The 20427-nt window shown below is 53.0% G+C and overlaps 1 protein-coding gene across 4 annotated transcripts in view; it reads right to left on the reverse strand.

Annotated features, from left to right (window-relative positions):
* Positions 1–367: 367 nt before the first annotated feature.
* Positions 368–20427, reverse strand: part of PAX5 (paired box 5) — a 188752-nt gene continuing 168692 nt past the window's right edge. For all 4 annotated transcript variants that reach the window (XM_070794766.1, XM_070794765.1, XM_070794767.1 and 1 more), the window contains 2 exons: positions 14478–14564; positions 368–7515 (listed from right to left, as the gene is read on the reverse strand). In XM_070794766.1, the coding sequence (XP_070650867.1) occupies positions 7436–7515; positions 14478–14564 (167 nt within the window). In that variant the 3' untranslated portion in view covers positions 368–7435. The remainder of the gene's footprint in view (positions 7516–14477; positions 14565–20427) is intronic.

Raw genomic sequence — 20427 nt, forward strand, 5'->3', positions numbered from 1 at the left:
TGCTCAACCACTCCGCTGAATGAATGAATGAGGCTGGTGTTACTGATCATTTTGGAGCTAAGGAAATTGAGATTACAGAACTCAGCCAATGATCCCCATCACAAGTCAAATCCAGGGGTTTAACCATTACTCCCCACTGGCCCAGGGGCTGGCAGTTTGCCTGGAACCTCTCAAGGGTGGGGACTCTGCCTCTCCCGCCCTTGCCCAGGACCCAGTCCAAAGCGCCAGCACATCATTCAAGTTGCACAGATTTGTTTTGACCCCGAATTTATCAGGAGAGCCAATAAAACTCCCCACAACTCCGATGAGCTTTGTTAAAGCTATCAAAGACCATTTAGGAAGTTGTAAAAATGAATGAGATCAAATGCTTTTTCTGAACTTAAAAAATTACTTTTATTTTAGGAACCAATAAAATTATGGCAAATATTTACAAATAATTATCTCACATAAAGGTTACATAAAATCAATTCTTCACAAGTAACACTCATGAGAAGACACACAGATATTGAAACTACGCCAATCTTATTGCAAGTTTCTCCAACTAATCTAAAATAAAGGTGTTGCGGTCAACCATTTAACTTAGAATAAAACCACAAATTCCAGGTTCAATGAGAAAAAAATGTAAAAAATTAACCAAAATCCCACCCCTCTTTTTTCCCCAGTCCCACCCCCAGCCCCTGCCCTCCTCCCAACAAAAGAAAAATATGTCTGACATCTTTGGCAAATCGGCACTGCTGTAATTACATTCAAATATTATTACACACAAAAGCAACACACATCACTAAGGAAAAAAAAAACACCAATATTTCAAGTCAATTATTTTCTACTAGAAAAAAAGAATACAAAACATACACATTTTTAAGAAGCATTTTTTTTTCAATCTGTTGGAGACATCATCTCCCATTTTCAAAGGCAATTCAATTGTGGTATTTTTTGTTTGTTTTTTGTGGGTTTTTTTTGTTCTTTTTTTGTACTTTTTTTTTTTTTACAAGTAAGCGTCTATGCAGGCATCACAAACTTTGGCAGTAACAGTAGATATGTATTTTTTTGATGCTGGAAGGTCAGTCCCTAAGACAGTCAACTGTCTCAAAGAATGAAAAGCAAAAATCCATGTGTCTGCCTGGCAATGAGTTCCATTTGCAATGTAATCTGCATTTCTACAAATACTCAATGTCCAAGGCCACTAGAGACTGAAAAACCAGGGCAGCGTCTTCCAGCAAGAGTCAGGGCAAAACCCGAGTCAGATTTCCACCCTCGGCCCAAACTTGGAGGCCCAAAGGCTGGGCCCAAGAAGTGGGGTCTCACTGCCCACAACCCCACACTGTGCTGGCAGCTTGGATCCAGGGCTCGGGCCTGCCTCTTCCTGAGCCCCAGGACAGGCTACTGCCAGGTCTGCTCGCCTCCTCTGACCAAAGGCAAGAAGAGCAGGCAAGAACTGGCATGAGAAGACTCAGTGCTTCCTCTGAGTTTCAAGTACGTCTGAGGTGTCTGGGTGCGAGTGCGTGTGTGCGCGTGTGTACACTCACATGGGCACGTATGAAGGGGAAGGCCAGATTTGGAGGCTCTGAGCTTTGCAGGGTGTTGAAAATAGACTCAGGACTTATTTATTTTCTTTTTTAGCTTTATAGCAATTAATTGGCTATTGATTGGTTGGAATGTTCAACTCTCCATTTCCTCAAATACAATAAAATAGTTTCATTAAAATGTATTCATGCTTGAAAATAAGGGAGCCATTAAATGGTTTCCTTTCTGTTCCACTCCAAGGGAAATGCACTGTTTGTAAATCAACAATCCGTCATCCAAAATCACTTGTTGTTTACGGTGCTTTTGGAGAAGTTGAGGGATGTGGCCACGAGCGTGGCGACTGTGGGGTTAAGAGCAGTCCTGTGGCTGCAGGAGTGGGTGGGCCCAGGTTGGGATGAGTGAGGCTGCAGGTGGGCCTCCTACAGCTGGTCCTCAGAGTCAGGGAGGAGGGCACCTAACTCCCAAGTAGTCCCTCCCCGCCATGCTCAGAGTTGTCAAAGCTGAGGGGCAGAATTCCTGCCCTTTCCATCTGGCCCAGAGGCCAAATATACCACCTGAGACCAACCCCCTTTTAGAATTCATCAAGATTCCCTCAATAAATAAACAGCTGCATTTTCTCCTCGTGTGGCTCAGGAGTCTTAAGATGTGGGAAGAACAGACTTACTGAATGGTAGTTCTGTTTACCCTTGGAGGTGAGCTAAACAGAACCCCTGGGAACATGTGGATTGAAACTCTAGAATGGTAGGGATGTCACCCCGAGGTCCCCTTTGATTGGGGGGGGTGGAGTCCAGGAACTGGACCCCGTGTTGAGAAATTACAGCGGGTGAAAGATCAGCTGGTGCCTGCCTGCTCCCGGCAAGAAGCGCCCTGTCAGAGAAGCTGCAGCCCCCTCGTCAGGAGAGCGGGCAGGTACGGGACTCGCTCCCCGTCGGCCCCCTGGGACCTGGCCGCCACTTTGGAGGCACAGCCTTGCTGACAGTGGGGAAGGTGGATCAACACCGCAGCTCCACCATGAATATGCAAGAGGGAATCCTGAGTTTCGGGGACAACAAGGGACAAGGGGCCGAAGGGGCTGCAGGGAGGTGGGGCAGAATGCAGGCTAGGAGTCATGGCCTGACTGTCCAACTTTTCAGTAATGTATTTTGTTATCTCTTACGAAATGCGCTTGCCTTGGACCTCTCCGAGGCCCAAAGAACTAAAGGAATACATTCTTTAGGAGCACCAGTGTGCGTGCCTGGAAACCATCAGTGGTGGGCTCCTGGGTTGGTGAGGCCAAGGCTGCAGGGCCGCCTCTTAGCAGGGACGCCAGGGAGCCGGCCTCGCCTGCAGGGCTGTGGATCCACCCACTCTAGCCTGGCCCGGCCAGTCCAGGGGCCTGGATTCTGCTTCACCCTTGTGGCGGTTGTGTCTCAGACATAGCTCATTTCTAGGGATTTGTCAGGAGTGCCTGGTTTGTTTTCAACATTTGCTCTCCATGACTTGGAGCTAAATTCTAACTGAAATGTCACCCAAAAGAGGGTGGCTGGAGCCAGAGGCCGCCACGGCAGGGCATTAGCTCAGGGATGTAACTTCTCATAAAGAGATTTCATCCTTAGTGCCCCTGTGGCCACATCTGGGGTGCTTCCCTGGACCTGTGAAAGACCCTGGCAGCACTGACCTCCCCTCAAAGCCAACAGTCCCCTATCCCGACCACATCCCATGGTCTACCCCGCCCACCTGCAAAGCCCACACAGCCTTCGAAAGCCGGGAGTGTGGGAAGGAGAGGGTAAGTCTTGGGAGTGCCTGTTCCTGACACTGACTTGCTGAACCTCCTCTCTTGCCTCTCTGAACTCCCATCTCCCTCGATGTCCTTCATCTGCAATGAAGGACAAGGAGGTGAAGAAGAAGGGAGGCATTGATCAAAGACTGGGGGGTCACAAGCTGGTGATCCATGGGTCAAATTTCACCCAGACTTTTTTTTGGCTGACAGAGCATTTTAAAGATCTCACACTTGAATGCCATTGGGTAGGGCAAGCACCCACCACCTAGGATACCTGTGCCCTGGAGAAGTGACATGGTCACCCCACCTGCCCAGCCCTAGCTGCTCTAGGGCCCTTGAGATGGTGATGGTTGCTTCCCAAGGCTGTGGGCACCCCTGATGGCCCAAATCTGGGACTACCGCATATTGTCACAGCCAGGTTTGAAGTCTGTTCCATAAGGAGGACAAAGAAGAGAGGAGTGTGGGGACATCTCTCCTGACACTGGAGCCCAGGACCCTGTGAGTCAGAGCCGGGCCCACGTGCAGGCCCTGTCAGGCCTTGGGTGAGCTCCCACACCTGCTGAGTCTCAGGCACAGCAGGGAAGGAGTAGGGGTAAAACCTCAGAAGTGTTGGTGTGGATCTGGCGAAGACCTTGCATTTTTTCAGTGTTAATGGGAATCAAGTTGGACCAGCAAAGTCACCAACACCCTGGCCCCTCCACCAAACCAGCCTCTGAGTCACTGTTTTTTCTTTCCTCACTGCAGGCCTTGGGGTTTCTAGGAGACTGAAGGGTGTTTCTAAGCCAAACATTCCCATGACAGGAGCACGAACCTGGAGAGAGAATGAAGCCAGGAAATCTGAGCATTCTCTTCACCTCTGTCTTGCCATGTGAGCCTCTCTGTTTTCCCATCTATAAAATGGGCATTGTGATCTTTGCCCCATGGGATGGATGGTCAAGGATTGCAAAGCACCATACAAACATCAGTAATAAAAGGGTGAACCCTAACTAAGGCGCCTTGGGAAAGGGATGTGGATTTGATATGTCATCAGATTTTTCTAGGTTGCAGATAGCTAATGATATGAAAATTTTTTTAAAATCTACAATGTCCTTTTCAAAAAGGGCTGGAACGCAGGGCTGAAGGCCCACGGAACAACACCCCAGGCCTCCTGCCACAATGCTGGTGAAAGCCCTGGCCTTGTGTTTTCCATTCAGAATTCTCTGGCATCTACTCAACGGCGTGTGTCCTTTGGAACCTTCCACTCCAGCTCCTAGGCAGCTCTGCAGGCAGCATAGGAGCTCAGTGGGTGAGATCAGGTACGTGTGCAGGAACATGCGTGTGCTTCCATGTGCGCTTGTGCTTCTGCCTGGCAGCCCAGGAACCAAGTAATGTCTAATCAATACAAATCCAATCTGAGGACTCCAGAGGAGAGAGGAAAGGCATGGAGGGAGCTCATCACAGGCCAGGAGGAGGAACAGGATGGGGAGAGGGGTACACTTGGGGCCAGGTGGGCTTTGATGAGGAAGGATAGTGTGTGCTTAGGTAGCCAGTTCAGGGAAAGGTGGCCTCCTCCCAACAGCCTGAGACCATAGGAGCATCAGAATCCAGGGATGTGGGTGCCAGAGGCCAAGAGGCCTGTGCTGCAGACCCCAGACTCCGCCACTTTCTCTGGAAGGGATGGAAGGCGGGAGAGTCCAGGTGACATACCTGCTTCTACCTTGCCTGGCAGATGGAGGTGCGAGCCGGTTCATCTGGGCTCCTGGAGGTGGGCTCTGGCCCAAGATGCCTCCTTTCTTTGCATAGCAGGTTTCAGGATGGTGGGTGTGCCTGCGGTGAGCCCACTGGGGCCAGCTCTGCCCTGGGGACTGGGCTTCCTTGGCAGTTCTAACCTTGGCGGTTCTTCCTTGGCCCCAGGATACATCGTCTGAGGAGGTGGCCCAGAACCATCTCCTGCTGCCCTCACCATCAACTTCTCGCCCCAGGGAAGGGAGGATCACTACAAGCCAAGAGTCAGGGGGCTGAGCCCAAGCCTCATCTTCAGTAGTCGACTAGACTCCACCTTGTCGAGCCTCAGTTTCCTCTTCTATTCTACCACTTTATAGGGGTATTGTGGTGGTGGGGGGATACTTGGTGGTGGTCAGAGGAGGTCTGCTCTGTCTCCCTGCCTGATCCTAGGTCTCCCCAAGCTAGGCCTCAGTTTCTCCTGAGGGGAGCTGACTTACGTCTTCCTCAAAGCTGATTTTCACCCCTCTAGGTGTTCTTTTTTTTTTTTTTTTTCAATTTGGTCCAAATGTTAGCAGGACTCAGGTGCCCCAGTCTTCTTGCTCAGAAGTGGAAGGCCTGCCCCAGATGCCCCTGTCACAGCCCCAGCAACCGGGGAGAGGAAGTAAGGGAGGGAGAGCTGTCGGGTAGTCCTGCAGGGGACTCCTGCTGTACCAAGGCAGCCAAGGCTCAGAGAGGGGAAGGGTCTTGCCTGAGGACCCATAGCAAGGCAGGCAAAGGTACAGCCAGGACAAGACCTCTTGAGCCTGATGATGTCAAGCATGGGCTCTCTCCACCCCAGCTCCTTGCCAGCTTGGTGACATGCAGACATCAGGCACATTGTCACAGGAGATGGCCAGGTCCACTGTCACGGCTGTCATTCAGTCCAGATTTGGATGACGCCTCTACCTGGCTGTTCTGAGTCGGCAAGAGATAGTATGCAAGGAATTGAGGCCCAAGGCAAAGAGATGGTGGCCCCTGGTACCTCCATTTCAAAAGCACTCCCAGTTCACACACCAGTTCCTCACTGCCTGTCCCATTTTAGGAAGCTTTCCTCTGCTCCCCAGATCTTCCCAGGTCGCTTTTTCTGACCACTTCAGCCCACAGTGAGTTCTCCCAACTCCCACTCCAGGCTCCCAAGGCCCTTGGCCATGGCCTGACCATCACACCCCCTTGTATCAGCAGGTAGGTACCCACTACGCAAAGCAGGCCTTGGCCCCTACCCGAGCACCTTGGTTCCCAGCTGCATAGTAGGCTCCATGAGACGGAGAGGGGCTGCTCAGGAAGTTCTGGCTGACTGCTGTAGGTGTTTGTGGTCCTTGGTCCAGACAAAGTCCTTTTTGTTAATCACTGTCTACGTGGCAGGGACAGGCTTGCCCTGAATCCACTCTCTGGTGTCTTGGAAGGTGGGAGAAGTGTCCATGGTGGGTGTCCAGTGTGATCTGAGCCTGGGCGCACCTTAGTAAACACATCCCAGTTCAGTTCAGCGGTCCAGGGTCAGGGCGCCTGGAGAGCCTTGTGCTCCGCCTTGGACCATCATCTTCTGGGTCTCGTCCGGCCCTAACGCTCCAAGTCCACAATGTAATTGGTATCTTGGATGCCATCTCATTTTAAAACAGTAGCTGAGGAATCTCCTAGACGGTTCTCTTTTGAGTCCTTTGATACAGAAAAGAGCTGCTTGCACTGCATTGGGCCCAGGGAAATGGGGGCAGGAAGCCAGGGAGGGGTCTTGAGGGGAGGGGAGTGCTTAGAGCAAAACCAACCCAATGAGACTCTTAGTCCAGATATTAAAGAAGTAGCATGAGCAGAGGCTGGGGTCAGGAGGTGGGCATCCTTAGTCTCAAGGGCAGCTCCAAACCCACCTTCGGGGGCACTCAGGACAGAAGGGTGGCTCTGTGCACAGGTCCAAGTCCTCCTGTGACACCTCCGGAATGCTGGATGCAAAACGGGTGGGCAGTCTGCTCAGCTGGATCCTCGGGCCCACAAAAAAAGCAAGAAGGTATTTACATGGGTGCTGTTGAAGCAACGAAAGCAAACTTTTCCTTCCAGGCTTGGGGCAGGCAGATGGGCGGATGGTCAGACAGCTCGGGGTGTGGGGGTGGGGTGGGGGTGCTGGCAGGCTGCGCTGGGGCTGTGGTTGTCTGCAGAACAGTCTGTTGGTTTGCACTCACCACCGGGAGAAGCTCATAAGCTGACTCTTAGAAATGGACAGGTGTCTAGAAGTCCAAAAGCTCTATCAGAGACCCCGGAGTCCCTGGCAGGAAATGGGGGAGGGAGTTTCTGGTGAGTAGGGGGTTGCTGGGGGGGGGGTGGTCTCATTGGGCCCCTCTGGCTGTGTTTGGAGGGGGCTGGGAGGCTATGGCCTTCAGTGATATGTGTCAGAAATGCTTGGCGCCTGCCTGGCTCTGGGGGTCAGTGGCGGTCGTAGGCAGTGGCAGCTGTGGGCGGAGCGGCTCCTCTGGCGGCAGCAGCGCTGTAATAGTACGGGGAGCCTGAAAGAGACAGGAGAGGCCACAGAGGTTGGAGGGAGACCTCGTGCCCCGAGCTCCGTACCTGGGGTCCCCTTTCCACCAGCGTCCCCTACCTCTGTCCCTTCCTCTTCCTCTCCCAGTCCAGACCACTGTCCCCTCTCACCAACATCTTGGTCCCTCCTCAAGGCACTGCCTGCTTATAGGTTTCAGGGCCTCCTCACCAGCTAGAGCTGGGGTGGGCAGACTGGGGCCGATCCCCCAGGCCTGATTCAGTAATTCGTGTTTTCCTGGGACCTGGCCTTGCCCTGTTGTGTCTGTGGTGCTCTCACGCTGCTGCTGCAGAGCTGAGTATTACAACAGAGACCACATGGCCTGCGAAGCCTAACATATTCACTAGCAGGTCCTTTACAGGAAAAGTGTGCCAATTTCTGACCAGGAAAATGAAAAGTCATCACTTCTTAGGCCTGTGGAAGCTTGGTGACCTAGCCCTGCCAACCTCTGAACTTTCTTCCACACCACCACCCTCCTGCTCACACTCAGGTACCCCACTCCTGCAGAATCCAATTCCACAACCCTCTCAAATATACCAGAGTGCTGATGGCAGCTACAGCGGGTGGAGCACTTGCATCCCACCCTGCCACGTCCTTTATACCTCTTGTCTCATTTAAACCCACGGGGCAGGTAGAGTTAGCCCATTTTATCATACTCCCACGCCTCTGTGCCTTTTCCATGCTCTGCCTCCTGCCTGGAACATCTTGGCTGCACTTCACACCCGCTTCCCTGTCTGCTGCATAGTGCTGCCTCCTTCAAGTCCCCGAGTCCCTGTCTCCTCCTCTGGGACACCCCCTTTCCTGAGCCTACGCCCTGTTGCAGACTGGACCACATCCTCTGATCACTTCCTTCTCTTCTTCTCCCCCCTTCACCTGGATGGAGAGTCCCACAGAGAGGCTGGGTTCTGCTGTGCTCAGTGTTCACTGTCAGCCCCCAGCCTGCAGCCCAGCGTGTGGTACGTGCTCATCTGGGTTGGCCGAGAAAATGAGCAATGGCACCGAGTGAACCAACAATAGTAAAGACCCTGCCCATTCATTCATTCATTTTTCCGACCCCACTGGCTGCAGTGCTGGGCAATAATGAACAAACGCAGGCCAATGCTCAGAATCAAGAGGGGATCAGAGCTCTGAGAACAGAGCTCTGGGAATGCAAGATTGTTCTGGCAGAGTCAGGCTTTTCCTAGAGGAAGCAGGTTGGGTTGAACTTGGAGGATGTGAAAGTTTGGGTATGTGAATACATGGGAGGAGGGAAGGGTATGGCCCTGCTTCCTGTGACCTCAGGCCAGAGCCAGTGTGGGGCCTCCTGTTTTGATGCTGGGTTCTTCCCACTGTCTCTGGGCTGCTCTCTTTGGATGAGGCCTCCAGGAGCCCTGCCTTGTGCTCAAACTTCTCCCCAGGGATGAAAGAGTCTGGGGATTCTCAGGGGGACAAGCAGATTCTCAGAGCCATGGAAGTTAGAGACACTGGGTCATCCCCTCCTTTTACGGGTGAGGGTGGTGGTGGTGGAGCTGAGGCTCAACAAACAGAAGTCATGTGCCCGAAGCCACAGAGCTTGGCCTGGAATTCTGGTTGTCAGTCCTGGATTAGGACTCTTTCGGCCATGATGCAATTCACTGCATATACAGTCATGTTGGAGAGCCATGTTTATCCAAGTGGCTAGCAGCTGGGGTCCTGCCAGCCACTGTAGACCATGTGTCTGCTGGGGTAGGAACAGTAAGCTTCTTAATTCCTTGGGGGAGGTGGCTCATTCTGAAATCTCACCCAAATCTAAACCAGTCCTGGCAATTCTCCCAGACTCCATGACTGGGCACCAAGGCCTGGAAATTGCCATTCAGGCTCTATCACTCTTGGCTGAGTGACCCTGGACCAGTGGCTTCACTCCTTGAGCCTCAGATTTCTCATTTGTAAAAGGAGGTCACAGGGGGGCTGTATGAGGGCACCCACGAGGTGAAGATGTGAAGGTGCTTTGGAAATTGACACTTTTCTAAGCCCTGTGTATCCTTTAACTCTTTTAATCTCCACAACAGTTCTATCAGGTAGGCAGTAGTATTGCCCCCATTTAGCAGATGAGGAAACTGAGGCACAGAGAGAATAAGAGGTTTGCCCATGGTCACCCTGCTAGTATGGAATCAAGAGGACAGGATTGACCTGTGCTACCAGCCCTAATTAGTGGATATAATTCTCCCTCCTGGCCCCCAGGAAGGCAGTGTGGCTCAGGCAGTAGTGCTAGTGGGGGAGCAGTCAGTGCTGGAAGGCACGGAGTATTCTGGAATATTCCGAAAGATGGGTTTTTCTGCTGCCCCCTGTCACCTCCTTGATTGGACTCTTGCCTCAGATGTCTGTCAGCCTTCTCTGCTCTCTCTTCTGTGCAATGGAGCCAGAAGCATCTGCAATACCAGCCTTGCATCCTCCCTTTAGGGCCCAGGTGAGAGGGGTGTGTGTGTGTGCGTATGTGTGTGTGTGTGTGTGTGTGTGTGTGAGGTAAGGGCCAGTCCCACAAGCCCAGGCATGGCACAGAATCAGGAAAATCACAGGGGCTGCCCACACAAATGAGGGACAGGAAATCCTGGCTCGGTCCTCTGAGTTTCCCTGGAGTCAGCTCTCACCCTGGGCTCTGACTGTCTCCCCTCTCAGAGTCTAATCTCTTGGCCAGGCCGTCCAGCAGCCCCAGTGTGAGGGCCCTCTGGCAAAATCAAAGAACGCCTACATTTACCATGAGAAATGAAAACATCACCTCACAAAGCGCTCTGTCTTCCTGGTGCCCATTAGACCTCCATCTAGAATAAACTTGTCCTTTCTTCTGTCATTTTTCCTCTCTAATTCACATTATCATCAATTTACTTCTTGACACAGTCATTCTGGGCTCCTACTCGTTCTCTAATCCCTTTACAGCAGCCACAGGCGCTCTGGTTCTAATCCTAATTGACCGCAGCGGCCTTTCTTCCTGCCGCCAGCCCGCCACCCCGCCTGCCTGGGGCCCCAACGGGATGCCAGATCCCGGCCTTCCTGGCTGGGCCTGGCGTGCGTAGCCTGCGGGCAGCTCCCAGGAAGGAGCGAGAAGAGAGCCTCAATAGATGGCATCACTTGTCCTCTCTTTGGCGGTGTGTCCCTGAACAAGGCTCCCTTCCACCAGACCGGCTGAGGTGTGGGCAGGGTGTGTGAGAGTCTTTCCTGTTTCCACAGCTCCCGCTGTGGCACAGAAAAGCCTTGGAGCAGATTCCCCCTGATTCCCTGCCTAAGTAGCAGAAATAGTAGCTCTACTTCTCTAGCCCGGTGGGTTTCCTCCAGCTGAAGCCCTGAAGACACTGGGGGCAGGGAAGGCTGGTAGAGGGGAACAGGCCTGGAACTTACTTACAACTTATGGCAGAGCAACATATGGCAGGGTTTCCCAGGTGGCGCTAGTGGTAAAGAACCTGCCAGCCAATGCAGGAGATGTAAGAGGCATGGGTTTGATCCCTGGGTTGGTAAGATCCCCTAGAGGAGGACATGGCAATCTCCTCCAGTATTCTTGCCTGGAGCATTCCATGGACAAAAGAGTCCATGGGGTTGCAAAGAGTCGGATAGCATGCATGCGTGGCAGAACAAACCTGGAGTCTCCCTCGTCTTCAGGAGAGTGCAATCACTGCATTTGGGGCCTCAGGAGAGCATCATGACCTGCTCGCGCTTGAATGATGCTGCTGGTGGCCATTATCTTCACTTTACACCTGAGGCAACTGAGGCCCTGCTTGGTTGATGACCTGACTAAGACTCTCCAGGCTACAGACTTGGGCAGTGCAGGGGCCATTTCTCATGTTTGTAACAGCCCGATATTGTTTAAACGTTTCTTGTGTTTCCAGAATTTTCTGTGGTATGAGCCCCTGCTGGGAGTGGGTGCAGAGGCACCCAGCTCTGGGTGGTGGCAACACAAAGCTCTCAAACACCCTGGTTGAAGCAGCAACACAAAGTGGGCTGCTCGTAGGTGCCAACAGCAGGGGTGTTTATGCTAGAGCAGCCCCGGTGGTGTTCCCAGCTGTCAGTACCATACCTATCTCTTTGATCCTCCTAGAGATTCTGGAAGCCCCCAGTATTCCATAATAAATTCACTTTCTGCTTAAAGTAGTGAGAGTGGAGTCTGTTGTTTGCAACTAAAAGCCTGATAGATTAAGTAACCCAGCTTTCAAAAATAGACCAGCACTGTTCTCATGGCATACAAGGACCGAGTTATTTGGGACTCAGACTTGTTCCTATGGAGAGATAAGCCTCTTTTTCTGGTTGTAGTTCTGTTCAGACTGAATTGGTCAGAAGAGTAAAAGTACCACATCACACACTGATTATTAATACAGGCTCTAGAATCAGGGTGACCTGAGTTTGAGTCCTCATTCTGCTACCTGCATGCTGTGTGACCTCAAGTAAGTTAATTAACCTTTCTGAGCCTCCCTCTCTTCATTGGTAAAGATAATCCTATGTGCTGTCTAGGGGATAGGATATTTGATAGGATAAAATGAGGGTAAGATAAAAACCCACATGAAGGGTTTTGCCCAGTAACAGTTAGCAAGTGCTCATTTGGATGAGCAGAATTTTGATTCCTTTTCTCTTCTCCACACTGGTTCTGGCACCCCTCAAGGCACTAGGCACATCCTAGCACAGGCTTTCTCATCGCGGCACTCCTGCCTAAGGCTCTCTCACCCCCAGCCTATGAGCTCCTTAGGACAGAGGCCAAACTTTTCCATACCAGACATACTGCCCACATGTATAATTGTGCATGTCAACTGGATTTCACTCTATCTTGAGAAGCAAAGGCCTCGGATGCGGTCTAGCCCCACCCTCCCTTTGGCTCAGAGGTGAAAGCGTCTGCCTGGAATGCAGGAGACCTGGGTTTGATCCCTGGGTCAGGAGATCCCCTGGAGAAGGAAATGGCAACCCACTCCAGTACTCTTGCCTGGAGAATCCCATGGAGGGAGGAGCCTGGTAGGCTACAGTCCATGGGGTCGCGAAGAGTTGGACACAACTGAGCGACTTCATCTGGGCTGCTAGCTGCCCACACAATCAGGTGCAGACTTCTCAGTCTGGCATTCAAGGTCCCTCTCCTCCTACTCTATCCCATGGCTTCGCTTGCCCAAGCAGCTCCTTTCTCACTTCTTTCATTCTGGAACTTGCAGGCAAATGAGCCTATTGGACACCTCAAAAAATTAGAAAAAGGCAGTCATATCCCTGTGCTGGGGCTCAGGGCTCTGTCCATGCATGAGCTTGATTTCAGCCTCGACTTGTCCCCTTGGGCAGTGCACGGCCATACATGGAGATCCTAGGTCAACATGGCCTCACTGGTGTCACGTCCCCATCACAAGGAATTCCTCCTACAGTCTGACCCAGGCCTCCTTTGTGCCACATCCCCTGTGGGTCTCTCAGTAGTGCTGGGACCAGAGCCCTGTACAAGGTCGATTTGCAGGGAGCAGCTCCCTAGCTCAGGCTCCAGACCCACCTCCCCGACCCCATCCTTGCTGAAAGACTCTGGTTCAGGGTCAGCGTTTGCCTCCTGAGACTGACAACTGGGCCAACTCAGAACCCAGACCTCTCAGGGGGGCTTGTTTAAGGAAAAGCATAAGGTAGGCAGAGACCTGGTTCAATACTTAGAAGTAATTTTTACCAAACCCAAAAAAGAAGTCTAAGCCATCAGTCCACAGATTCAGCTCCTGCAGGAAGTCATAAAAGGTAAGAGCCTGGTCTTCTATATAATGAAATCTGCAGGCACAGGTCTGGAGCACTAGCTGGCATTGTTCCTTATTTCACCAGAAGTTTTGCATGATAAACTTTCAAAATGCTTTGGGCAGTCCAAAGCTCAAACGCATGGAAGATCGGCAGCCAAGAATGTACAGCGTCTGCCTCATTGTCTGTCCTCATCACCAAAGCAGGTCAGGGAAGGGGCCAAGGCTGTGACTTCATGGCCTCCTTTGCAGACCCATGCCTAGCAACTTGAGTTTGAAGACATTAGGTTCTTGACTTTTTGATGAAGTCTATGGTTCTCAGTCCTTAAATAATTCAGAGGATCCCGGGAATTAACAGGTTCTAACTTAAGTAAGCCTTGCTAAGCTGTGCAGACAAACCTGGATGGTCTCAGAGGCCCTTCCACATCTGACCTTAGTGGAAATTACTCAGCTGATTGCTGGGGAGGGATCCATGTTGCTGCCTGGAGGCTGATGGGCTAGCTCCAACCCCAGGGTGACTGACATCTGTGAGGGGGACCCTTGCCTCATGCTCCAAAACCATCAGCTCCAACTCAGACTCACTCATGTAAGTTCACTGAAACAAAATAACGGGCTCTCCTTGGCCTTCCAAGATAGCCCTGTGGGGTGGCTCAAATATCTTTGATGATGCACACAGATCATGCTGGCCCCAGCCATTGACCATCTGCAGTCTGAGGCCTGGGCAGAGGCTGGGCACCAACTGAGCTCGGCATAGCACAACTTGGCAGACCTTCAGACACAGAGCAACCAGTTTCCAGTGGTATCCACAGCAGACATCACTAATCAATATCCTTGCCTCAGAGTCCTTATCAAGACAGCCACTTCCAAACAACCCAAATTGGTCCCTGGCTGCCCTTATTTAGAGATTTATCACCAACCTATTCAATGATCCTTAAGAAATATGTTACTCGTAGGCAGGCACTTTTCCTACTTTTCTCTTCCTTTCTCAATGGCCTTTTAAAATCTGTTCCCCTTCTGTGCCATCTCCCGTCACCCACTATAACACAGGGGGAGGGCTGATGGCACAAGCAAGGCTGGGGTGGTATTTGCTGTCCTGAAGCTCCAGCACAAACTCCCATGTTGCCAGTGTCTGGGGGGAGCTACCCACCCCCTCAGTGACCAGGCCTAATGATGTTAAGGGACCCTGGTCCAGTGAGGCCCTGATGGGCAGCCGATGGCCCAGGGGCCCCGCAAGGCCTCCGCCAGTACTCACCGAGCAGCCCCGGGTTGGGGAACCTCCAGGAGTCGTTGTACGAGGGATACTGAGGGTGGCTGTAGGGGCTCCCGGAAAAATCACTCCCTGCATGTGGTGGGTGGGAGAGAAATAGGAACCGAATGTCAAGTCAGGTTTGGAAAATGCCACCGGCACTTGTCTCCCTCACAAACTGTGGGTGCTTTGTGTAACCAATAAAGGCAAGTCCGGTCCGCCCCCTCACCAAGTGGACAGCTGTCACTGGCATTGTCCTTAGAACTTTATTCATAGGAGTGGATGCCAGGTGACACTAGTGGTGAAGGATCCACCTCCCAATGCAGGAGAGGCAAGAGACACAGGTTCGATCCCTGGGTCAGGAAGATCCTCTGGAGGAGGGCACGGCAACCCACTCCAGTATTCTTGCCTGGAGAATCCCATGAACAGAGGAGCCTGGTGGGCTACAGTCCATGGGTCGCAAAGAGTCAGACATGACTGAAGCGAATTAGGACCCATGCACACATTTCCCCTTAGAACCTTTTCTTATTCTGGGAGTGAATACCAGTCTCTCACACATGTACCATTGAATTACCATGTGCCAGGTGTTCCCTGGGGTAGCTGGCCCATTTTGCACATGAGAAAACTGAGGCCCAGGGTCTCTCACAATACAGCCTGGAATCACCCAACCCAAGCCCAAAGGCCCAGACTGCTTGTTTCTCAGACCTCAGCCCTGACCGAGGTCACCCCAGGACACAGTGTGGAGGCAGTGCCACTCCCCATGTGTTTTCTGGCTCTGGACTGGAAGGCCAAAGATGACCCAACTCTGGTCTAGCCCTCTGGGCTGTGAATCCGGAGGTGGCTGCTCCCCAGGCCTCTCTCCAACGAGGAAGATGAGACATAAACTCAGACCCTCTGCCAGGAGGAGGTGGATGGCACTTTGCTGACATGAAGGGACTAGCCAAAGGGCTGGAGGAACACAGAAGAGCACGGGGTTGGGGCCTCTGGGCCTGGGGGGAGGAGCAGGAGCTGCAAGCCGCGCCAGGTGGGACAGCACTGGGTGTGGGGGGCAGAATGGAGCTTGAGGACGGTTCACTCCTGCCCAGCGGCTTGTGGAGCCATGATGCTTGCCTTTGGCACTTCCCTCCCTTCCAGCTGCAGGGGGCCTCTTGACCACTGGGCAGTCACAGGAGAGGAGCCCAGAATCCCTGCCTTCAAACCTTGCCCCCTTGGCTCTGTAACAGGACAGGCCCCGCCTGTCGGCTCCCTGCCACTGGGGCTTCTGGGGGCACAGGGGCCCCTGTGCCTGTTAGCAGGTTGTATGGGCAGCTGGCTATTGAGTGGCTTTTTAGGCCACTAGTTACAGAGCATAGGGCCCCTCCCTAGCAGTGGAGACAGGAGTCTCCCAGCCCCATGAGACCACCCTCAGCACCATCCATGCTTCCATGGACTCTTTTTAGATGCCAAAGGGCCGAAAGGCAGGAGCCTCTAGAAGGGCCACCAGCCCCAAGTCAGGACTTGGAGCACTGCTCTTCCCTGGGAGGCCTCAGCCGACATCTTAGGGCCCCTGGGGCTCCACCAGGTGCAGTGGGAACAAAACAGCAGGGCTGAGAGCCAGCCGCTCCCAGCCCTCAGGCCCAGCTGGCCTCCTCCCGGCTTCCACCAGCAACCACAGGCAGAATGTGTGCGTGTGCGCGCACTCACACACACACACACGCACACGTGTGCTCCTCCTTGGGCCTCTCTGGGGGCCACTCCCAGCCTGACAGGCTGAGCTTTCCAATTCTCTGTTTTTTATGCCTCAGTGGTCAGGGTGTCAGGTTCCGGCGAACGAGGGAGAGCATGGTGACAGTGCGGGGCCGCGGCAGCTCAGCCCCCGGCGTATCCATCAGCGCCACGGCACCTCCTCCTCCTCCTGGGGGGTCAGGTGGGGGAGCAGAGAGACCGAGCTGCCTGGAGAAGGGGAACAGCCGCACTTCCCCCGGGGCTCTGGGCACCCTCAGGGCTGCCCCATCAGAGGCGCTTCCTGACAGCACCGCGCCTGGCCCAGGGCATTGGGCTATACCGGCTAAGGCTGTCTCGGCAACTCCATCTAGCAGCACCGGGCCCATCTGAGGCCCAGCTCCAAGGCCACCTCTTCCAGGAAGCCTCCTTGATCTCCAGCCCCTCAAAGTACAAGTCTTGGGCCTGTTCAACTGGAGCTACTTAGTTAGCTGTGTCCGTTATCCATTCTGCACCCTCCCCCCAACTTTGTCCCCAGATTGGCAACAGGCCATAAACAGTTCCAACTCCTCTAGAGGATGTGCCTAAGTCAGTGTTGCTCAGCATCCTGGACCACGTCCCCACCTGCCTGACCTTCTAGAATCTCACTCAGATACCTCTTCCTCTGGGAAGCCCCCCTCGACCCCGTCCTGGGGTGTACTCCATCTCCTGCTGTGCCCAACACCAGATTTGCCCTGTGACATGGGAGTGTCTGTCTTCAGGTCAGTGTGTGACTCCTCTCAGCACCCACATGCCACCCACTCCCCGTGTAACACCCTGTCCACAGCAGACAGTCAGTGCTCTGAGAACCACAAGTAGCTCGCCATCTCCTCTGTAACACCATGCTCTTGTCTGCACAGCTCTCTCCCTCACCTCCTTCCAGGCTCTACTCCAAAGTCACTTCTAAACATTGCAATTCCCATGGAAACACCTTCCACTTTCCCTGCTTAACGTTTCTCCATAGAACTGATCACAAGCTAACATATCTTACTAATTGTGCTCATCTTTCTTGTTAATTCTATGTCCTCCACTAGGAGGTAAGCTCCCTGGGGCCAGGGAGTGTATGCTCGCATCCCCATGTCTAGCAGGCCCTGAAAACCATTTGTTAAATGAACGAAAGTGTGGGAACTCCTCCGTCTACCAGAGATGACTCTCATGGCTTCCATTATTAACACCAATAGCCAGGGGTTTCTTGAGCACCTACTGTGTGCCAAGATTCAAGCCAGTTTATTTGATCCATTGCCCAGGTTCCATCCACCATGCTGTCCTGCTCCCTGGTGGAAGAAATGAACTTCCAGGGACCCACCCCACCTGATGTGTTTAGAGCAGTGGTGTGGTGGTACCCTCAGTGGGCCACTGTCCTGTGAGATGCCCTGTGAGAGTGCACCCTCTGGATAAAGGGAGCTTGACCATCTCCGGGGCAAGAGGTCGACCTCAGGGCTGGTCCAGCCATATGCTGGGGCCTCTGGATGAAGTGCTCCACAGGCAGCTGGCAGGGCGTGGGCAGTCCTCACCCATGAGATGTGGGGGTGGGGTGGGGGGTGGGGCAGGTCCTCAGTTGCCGAGGAAGATGCCTGTCGGTAGACCTGGCCTAGCTCAGCCAGAAAGATGGCTGGGGAGCAGAAGACCACCCAGACTCAAGCCCACATGATGCCACTGAACCCAGTGGGCCTCAGTCAGTCTGGCACAGAAGCTGAGAGCAAGGGTTCTGGAGCCAGACTGCTGCAGCCCAGATCCTGCATCTGCCTATTCCTAGCTCAACAGGTTGACGGTCAGCAGGATGCTCTCTGTGCCTGTTTTCTCCTCAGTAGTCGGGACAATGAATAGATCCCACTGCCCATGGTCATTGCAGAGACTGATGATACACAGTGTCTGGCATGCAGTGACTGCTCAGCAAATGTCAGCCACGAGGACCACGACCTGACATCAGCTACCAAGGCTTCCTCCACATCTAGAATCTCATTTAACTTTCCTGAGAGTCCTGTGACGTTCCCAAGATGGGTGCATCTGTCTGTATTTTATACGAGCAAATGGAGGCTCAGGAAGGTGGGGGGACTTGTCTAGGGTGGGGGGAAAGTCCAAGTCCAGCTTCCTGACTCCCAGCCCAGGGCCCTCTGCCCATGTGACACCATGACACTGCCTTCCCACCCCGGGGCCTCTGTCTTCCATTTGTACAAGGGCAGGTGAGACCCAGTGATGTCCAAAGACCCTTCCTGTCTTCTGAGCCTGAATTTCACTTCTCAGGTGTCATGGTGCTCCCAGCAGGGAGGGAGGCCCCCTCCTTGAGGCTCTGTGGGCTCCACCAGATGATGACTTCCTTTGGGACTAGAGGTTTCAATCTCCTGTTGTGTCTCCCTTGCTTACATTCACCACCATCACAGCACCCGAGGAGCATTCACCTTCTTTCCTTTAAATCTTAGGACTGTAGCTTAGAAAAGCGAGTCTGGTCCAGCCATGAGAAGTTCCAGGAAAACACTAGGGATGCTTTCTGTGGGGAGAGGAGCATATGAGCAGTAGGGGTAGGGGTTTGATGTGTGGAGGGAGACAGGGCATTCCGGGCACAAGCAGAAGTCTGGAGTTGAGGGGTCAGAATGTGCCCCCAGCACAGCCAGGTCTTCACAAGGCCCCAGCAGAGGCAGCCCACGGAGCAGAGCTGAAAAGCAGAAACATCGTGCTTTTCTCCCTTTAGGGTTGGGACTGGAGAGGCCTTCAGACTTGTCAGTACCAGGACCTGGAGGACAGGCTGGAAGAGGTGAGCCCGTGGTCAGGGAGAAGCTGTGGCCGCAACCCACAGGAACAGGAGAGGGGAACGTCCACAGGCACAGAATGATGTTCCTCAACGGCAGGAGTGAGATTGAGAAGGCAGAACGTGAGAGTCCCACTTCTGGCTCATGGTTGGGGTCAGGGAGGAGCGGCCAGATGGCCCAAGACAGAGCTCTCACCATGACACTTCTCTTATGACCAAGGACACCATGGGGCTCTCACCTCCTTTTGCTAACTGATCCATGCTTTGGGCATCTCTCAAAAATACCAGCCCATTTAAACTGGGCAACCTTTTCTTTATGCATTAACAGAAAAGCTCCTGTGATGCCCAATGGGGGTGCTGGCCCCTGCCCAGCAGCTGTCACTCAGCAGGCAGCCAGACCTCCATCTGAGGAATTCACAGCACACAGGCCCTCCTCGGAGATGGCTCCTGGGCCGTCTGCAGGTGCACCCCCAGAAACCCCCAAGAACTCTCAACAACGAAACATGCGTCATGATCTCCTCCATCTCCAGCATCCCCAGGAGTGAGCAGTCCTGAGGGGAAAGCAAGACTGGACCTTCTGAGACAAGGCCTGGGATCTGCCCTGGGAGCTGGGCCCCCACACTGTGCTAGGAAAGTGGGGACGGGCAGGGGAGGGGGCTGCCCAGAGGCTGGGTGTGGGCTTAGTGTGGCAGGGCTCAGAGGGAGCTTGCCTCCATGCTCTATAGTGGCCTTAGGGAAGCAACAGAACCTCTTTGGGTTCTTCTCATCGTGAATATGGGCCTAATAAAAACCTACATCATAGGACTGGTGAGAGGTAAATGAGGTAATATTGTTGGAAGCACAGAATTACCTTTTCCCCTGCCAAGGAGACTGGGGAAGCCGGGGAGAGAGGGGAGAGGAAAAGCCCTCCTCTAAAGACTGAATCAGTCCCTAAAAGGAATTTTATAGCTTTATTTATTTTTATTGCTGAGTTCTTGGATGTGCAAAAGGAGGCCCAGAGCAGGGTTCAGGAGTGAGGCTGGAGAGGGCTCAAGGTCGGTGCGTGAGAGAACGCCAGGACCTGAACTGGGGGAGGTTCTGTTATCAAAAGGGAGCGGGGAGACAAAAGGAGATGCCGTAGGGGTGGAGAACATTCAAGAAGTGAGCGTCTAGGGGACTTCCCTGGTGGTCCACTGGCTGACTCTGCACTCCAGTGAGGGGGCCCGGGTTTGATCCCTGGACAGGGAACTAGATCCCACATACCGCAACTAAGATTTCGCATGCCATAATAAAGCGATCATGCTGCAAGGAGGACTGAAGACTCCGAGTGCCACGACTAAGACCCAGCACAGACAAATAAATAAATAAAATATTGAAAAAAAGAAGTAGACATCTAACTCCCATTTTAAGCCATCCACATCGGGACATAAAGCCTACTACACGCTCAAATGCCTATATGACTGGGCTGGTGTTTTCTCCCCACGTGGAAAT

The sequence above is a fragment of the Bos indicus genome, chromosome 8, assembly GCF_029378745.1.
Source record: "Bos indicus isolate NIAB-ARS_2022 breed Sahiwal x Tharparkar chromosome 8, NIAB-ARS_B.indTharparkar_mat_pri_1.0, whole genome shotgun sequence".
NCBI lineage: Eukaryota > Metazoa > Chordata > Mammalia > Artiodactyla > Bovidae > Bos > Bos indicus.